Source organism: Nuphar pumila, chromosome 15 (assembly GCF_984573655.1).
Source record: "Nuphar pumila chromosome 15, dmNupPumi1.hap1.1, whole genome shotgun sequence".
Taxonomy (NCBI): domain Eukaryota; kingdom Viridiplantae; phylum Streptophyta; class Magnoliopsida; order Nymphaeales; family Nymphaeaceae; genus Nuphar; species Nuphar pumila.
The window spans coordinates 82,288,989-82,295,662 of record NC_143263.1 but is presented as its reverse complement, the minus strand read 5'-3'; the positions used below and the strand labels follow the sequence as shown (position 1 = coordinate 82,295,662).

The 6,674-nt window shown below is 36.6% G+C and overlaps 1 protein-coding gene across 1 annotated transcript; it reads right to left on the bottom strand.

Annotated features, from left to right (window-relative positions):
• Positions 1-1,263: 1,263 nt before the first annotated feature.
• LOC149815788 (uncharacterized) lies at positions 1,264-2,965 on the bottom strand. Its single transcript, XM_089989566.1, has 2 exons — positions 2,736-2,965; positions 1,264-1,499 (listed from the first exon to the last, which is right to left on the bottom strand). Exons 1-2 carry the CDS (start codon positions 2,955-2,957, stop codon positions 1,413-1,415), a joined length of 309 nt encoding a protein of 102 aa, XP_089845692.1. The 5' UTR covers positions 2,958-2,965; the 3' UTR covers positions 1,264-1,412.
• Positions 2,966-6,674: the final 3,709 nt, after the last annotated feature.

Genomic DNA, 6,674 nt, shown 5'->3' with positions numbered 1-6,674 from the left:
ACCACATGACTGTTAGTTCTAGATGTGATGCAGTGCATCTGTGCGAACTCGAGTCCGGTCACCCGAACCCAGCTCACGCCGAAACTTGAAATTTTGAAAGTTAGATTCATTTTTAAGCAAATTGTAATTTTTAGTTTATTTTAATTAGGTTTAGTTTCAATGGCCAGTAGGATTTATTTTTGGCCATTGGCAGGTGTTGTGGGTATTTGGGTAGTTTTCTTTAATTTTTAATAATTTTCTATAATATTTAGTCATAGTTTAAAACCCAGACAAACTGAATCAATTCACTGGGCGGGTTTGGGTCCACGAGTCCATTCATAACCCGTCTGGACTTGGTTCTACTTGTTGGGATGGACCCTTTTCATTGGGTTCCTTGGGCGACACTTGAAGTTCCAAGAAAGAACATCTACTCTACCCCCAACGTCTCTCTCATCTCCTTGCTGTTAAAAAATGCAAAACGTGAAAGAGAAGGGACTTTTGGCTTGTTGAGAAAACCCATTTTGATTCACCTCATCAGAATACCCTTTTGATTCACCTCATCAGAGTCATCGTTCGTGCGTACACTGCCCTTGGGAAGAATGGCCGGCAATTGACCTTCGGTGGTCCTTTCGCAAGCTGTTGGAGTTGTTGCTGTGCAAAAGAAACCTTTCCTTTAAGAGGATGTGTGAGGCAAGCGCGCTTCTATGTCTTCTCCTTGGCGGGTGCCATTGTTGCATGTGCAACCTCTCCTTCTTCGGCACGACGTGGACCAACCTTGGTATGTTCGGGTATTGTGGAAGCAGGCAATGATCATCGGTTCTCTTGGCCAGCATGTTGGACACAGAAGCTATAACACTAAAAAATTTTAACCCGAAAATATCAAAAAAAAAAATTAACATTCATTTTAATATGTAATGATGTAACACTACAACAAAGCAGTAGATTAGCGACGACCACATTCCATCGCTAATCCGTCGCTAACATGGTTAGCGACGGATTAGCGACAACGAGGCGACAGTATGCTTACGTTGCGAATATTTCGACGCTAATTGCGACGGAATAATGAGCGCTATATTCCGTCGCCAATCCGCCGGTACTAAATGGCGACCACGGCTTGGCGACGGATTTACTTCCGTCGCTATGCCGTCGCTAGATTAATATGAATAGCGATGGATGGTTCTGTCGCTAATCCGTCGCAAACACGAAAAAAAATAAAAAAAAAATTATTTGAAAATTAAATACCGAGCAATTTCTATTTCCTGTACAATTTATATTTCCTGTAAATAAAAAACAAACCACACAAAAAATTTCATATAACAAGAATCTACAACAATTAATCGTTCCACCTTAAAATTAAGAAGTTTAATTATTTACAATTCAACAATTACAATTAGGAAACATAAAAAAAAATAGAACTTCTTCAACACAGTCCTCTAATCATCGCCAAGATTTTGTGCGTCTTCTTGTTCATTGTCTTTATCTGTCCCTTCAGCTCCACTACGCTGATTATCGCTAGCAGCCTACACAAGAAAAGAACAGTCAGTATTGATAAACAAAATATAATGAAATAAATTACACACTATATGTGATTCTATCATGTGCTCATATGTGATCTAAGGCAATAAAAAAACTCTATATGTGATTCTATCATGCTCATATGTGCTCTAAGGCAGACAAAAAGTTTTATATATATATATATATATATATATATATATATATATATATATATATATATATATATATATATATATGTGATTCTATCATGCTCATATGTGTGCTAAGGCAGTCAAAAAATTGAATATGTGATTATAGCATGTTCATATGTGTTCTAAGGCATCTAGAAAAACTCTATATGTGATTCTACCATGCTCAGATGTGCTTTAAGGCAGTCAAAAAACTATATATGTGATTCGATCATGCTCGTATGTGTGCTAAGGCAGTCAAAAAATTGAATATGTGAATATAGCATGCTCATATGTGCTCTAAGGCAGGCAAAGCAAAAAAATTTATATGTGATTCTATCATAAATGATATATAGCATGTTCATATGTGTTCTAAGGCAGTAAAAAAACTCTATATGTTATTATAGCATGCTCATATGTGTGCTAAGGCAGTCAAAAAACTGAATATGTGATTATAACATGCTCATATGTGTTCTTAGGCAGTCAAAAAATTGAATATGTGATTATAGCATGCTCATATGTGTTCTAATGCAGTCAAAAAAACTTTATATGTGATTCTATCATGCTCATATGTGTTCTTAGGCAGGCAAAAAAACTTTATATGTGATTATAGCATGCTCATATGTGCTCTAATGCAATAAAAAAACTTTATATGTTATTATAGCATGCTCATATGTGCTTTAAGGCAGTCAAAAAACTGAATATGTGATTATAACATGCTCATATGTGTTCTTAGGCAGTCAAAAAACTGAATATGTGATTATAGCATGCTCATATGTGTTCTAATGCATTCAAAAAAACTTTATATGTGATTCTATCATGCTCATATGTGTTCTTAGGCAGGCAAAAAAACTTTATATGTGATTATAGCATGCTCATATGTGCTCTAATGCAATAAAAAAACTCTATATGTTATTATATCATGCTCATATGTGCTCTAAGGCAGTCAAAAAACTGAATATGTGATTATAACATGCTCATATGTGTTCTTAGGCAGGCAAAAAGTTATATATGTGATTCGATTATGCTCATATGTGTTCTAAGGCAGACAAAAAACTGAATATGTGATTATACCTGAGAGGGACCTGGAATCGAAGATCCCCTATCCTGAACAGCGGCCTTGATCTCATTTCGGAGAAAGGGGGCGACGGTGTATTGGAAGTAGTTATTCAGTGATTCATTAATGATCTGGCGTACATCATCACCGGAAAGAATAGTCGGCTGCTTGGAGCTTATGCCGACGCAAGAAGTCGGTGAGCCGTAACTGGAAGAACCAATAACTGGTGAAGTGTTCATATTACTCCCAAACCCGAACACGCGACCTTTTTTGGGTTCACCTGCTGCAGTCACCCATGCTGTAGGATCAAATGATAGATGCTGAGTAGCGTCATCGCCATATCGCTCTACCATCTGTTGCTCATATGCCTCCTACAAAATAATGTTTAAAGTATTCATTAATAATTAATGATAACATTATGATAACTTGCATATATATTGCAATGATTATTAATAGAATTAATATATATCGTTGTCGTTCTCGCCTTCTCTGATACGAAGACTCCCGTGGTCTTCCGTTTATGTGTTTCTACAAACACATCCTTATATGGTACACTGCCTCCTTTTTCTGCTTCCTGTGAAGTTAAATGACAAAAGATTTAGTACACAAGTTTGCAACAATACTTATAAAATTAATATTATATATTGATGAGTTACCATTTTCTTTAGGTGGCTCCCAAATGTCTTAGATCCACCTGTGTGTAGATGAGCTTCGGACATCTTCGATCGATTTTGTGCAGCCTTCGTAGAGCGATTTCTAAATGCATCTCCCGCCTACTTATCGCACATTTCATCCCAATAATCTCTCCTGATAGTAATAGGACCATGGCCCTTCCATAGTAATGAATCATCTACTACGCCAGATGCTTTTTTTGCTGCAGTCTTCATAGTGTGCAGCATGACTGCAAATTGATTGGCAGTCACCTTCTGCCACACCTTCCTTGCATCATTTTCTTCCACCGTAGTTGCGAAGCGATTCGAAGCCTACAAATATTTTCAGAAAGTTAGTAGACATTGCTTAAATAAATTAAATATGAAACACATTAACTATGAGGAACAACTGTATACCATGAATGAGGACCACAATCTGTCTAACACCTCCTTTGGGTACTCTTTCCATTGAGCAACTAGTCCTGGTAGATGTTGAAGAAGTGAATTCCTAATCTCCCGTACTACTTCTTGTGGCTCAAACCTCGTGCTGCACATGAATTGTTACACAGTAAATATCAATATAAAATATTTAAAAGATATGCAATAATTGAAAACAAAATACTTATGGTCGATTATCGATATACACTATTCGAATGAGTCTTCTTGTGCCAGCCTGAGAAGACCCTGTTTCCTGTGTTGGCTGTTGACTTGTGTGATCAACTGGTGTAGGTGGGTCGTGTACAGGCGCAACATCATCTGTAAAAAAATACATTAGAAATTCTCAGAATGCGCATTTGAACTAATCAAGCATCCAATTAGTTATATGATATACCTATCACAGGAGCCCGTGAAGATGAAGGCTGAGCCTGGCTACTACTGGATGAGCGACCACTATAACCTCCACGAACCATATTCTAACAAATAACATATGTTATACAATACATTCAAATAATTCACATCAAGTATTACAATGCATTCAAGTCATTCACATCAAGCATTGCAATGCATTCAAATAATTCAAATCATTCACATCAAGTATTGCACTAATTCAAATCATTCGTTGCATAAATTATAATACATTCAGATAATTGAAACCATTCACATCAATTATTACAATGCATTTGAATCATTCATATCAAGTATTACAATACATTCAAATAAAATTTTTAATCATTCACACCAAGTGTTGCAATACAACTCACATCAAGTATTACAATGCATTTAAATAGAGGTTTGTAGTATAAGATTTTGCTCACTAGCTTGAGAATTCTTCCTCGTCACTAGTTTGACTTTCTTCTTCTTCTTCTTCTTCTTCTTCATTGTTTGCCCATCCACTTGGTACATCATTTGAATCACATTCCTCTATGAATGTTTCATCGGCCAATGGAGATATGACATGCATATCATGCGCAACATCGTGACCATAAGCGAAGTCATAGACATCATCTGATTGATAGAAATCACTGTCTTCAGCTAACTCATCTTCCTGTAAATGATCATACTCGGGGTATAGTTTGGATTTCACCTTGCAAACTGCCCACCATTCATTTCTATCTGACTTTTTTATACTCGGATATGAAGTATAATAAACTTGTTGAGCTTCCGAGGCTAATATGAATGGTTCATATGTTCCAAACCTGGATTTATGATTCACCTCTACAATGCCTGAAGCTTTGTCGAGTCTTGTTGCAGTTGGATCAAACCAATGACACTTGAATATCGTAACCCTGTTATTCATGCCTAAGTAAGTCAACTCCATTATTTCCTCTATAACACCGTAGTAATCATGTTCATTTTCATCGTAGCTGCTACCCTTGACACACACGCCACTATTTATCGTTGATTTGTTTATACTGTAGTCTTTTGTATGGAATCGATAACCATTTACGATATACCCGTTGTAGCATTGCACAACTTTGGTCGGACAATTTTCTAAATCACATATTCCTTGATCTTTAACATCACCATGGCGAACCTACGCACAGACATAAACAATGTTTGTGATCACGATCAATTAAGTAACTTAGTGTTGTTTATAAATACAAAATTTATGTTAGCTTCATTACCAACTGTTTCAACCACTCCACAAACTTAGTTTCACGTTCTTTTTGTACTTCTGCATCAGTGAGATGTGAAACTTCATTTTGCAACTCCAGATCAAATCGTCTGCAAACCACAAATACTTATATTACCGAGCCATGTATCCACATATAGAACATAAAAGGATTTATAATTGAGTTGCATATACATATACTTACTCGATGTATGGGTCGATCGCTGAGCAATTAAAAAGAATATAGATGTGTGTTGCATCTTGCTCTCGATCTGTCAATAGCCTTGATCGGCAACTACCAAATGCATGCCCAAGTGGTTGAAATATCGACAGCTTGTCAGCTACAGTTACTTGTTCTCCATCATCGTTACGGGGCAGGCATGTGTAACGTGTTGGAATATGAGGTTCGAAGTACATAGATGAGAAATTTGAAATCTCTTCTAAAGTGTACGCCTCACAAATAGAGCCTTCTACTCTTGCTTTATTACGAACCTTTTTTTTTAGGTCGAACATGCATCTGACAAGAATATACATTTCAAATTTTAAATATCTGTCATTAAAGAGACAAATATAAAAAAACATATACCTTTCAAATGGGTACATCCATCGATATTGCACAAGGCCACCAACCCTTAGTTCATATGGCAGATGTATGATCAAATGTTCCATAACATCGAAAAATGCTGGCGGAAATATCTTTTCTAACAGACAAACAGTGGTGATGGCAGAGTCCTCGAGATTCTTTACATCTGATACAACGACCTCCGATGCGCACAATGTTCTGAAAAATCCGCTCAACTCAGACAGTACCCCCCATATAGGTTTGTCTAACATATCATGGAATGCTAGGGGTATCAATCGTTGCATAAAGATATGACAATCATGGCTCTTCAACCCATATAACTGTCCATCGTCAATCTTCACAGCCCGAGCAATGTTAGAGACATATCCATCTGGAAATCTCAGTTGTTTCAACCATTGACATACATGTTTTATTTGATCAGGTTCGAGCATGTACTTCGCCTTTGGTTTCAGTACTTTGCCATTATACTCTTTGAGTTCCAATTCTGGTCTTTTACATATTAATTTTAAATCCATACGGGCCTTCGGATTATCCTTCGTTTTTTCTTTAATATTCATTACTGTATTGAACACATTATCAAACACATTTTTCTCTACATGCATCACATCCAAATTATGTCGTATCAATAGGGTCGGCCAATACGGTAGTTCCCAAAAAATAGATTTTTTCG

Excerpts from the sequence above, each read along its gene's own strand:
- LOC149815788 (XM_089989566.1), bottom strand. The coding sequence starts at position 2,957 with ATGAACACTTCACCAGTTATTGGTTCTTCCAGTTACGGCTCACCGACT. Across the intron at positions 1,500-2,735 it reads CGATTCCAGGTCCCTCTCAG|GCTGCTAGCGATAATCAGCG; the intron begins GTATAATCACAT and ends TTTCTTGTGTAG.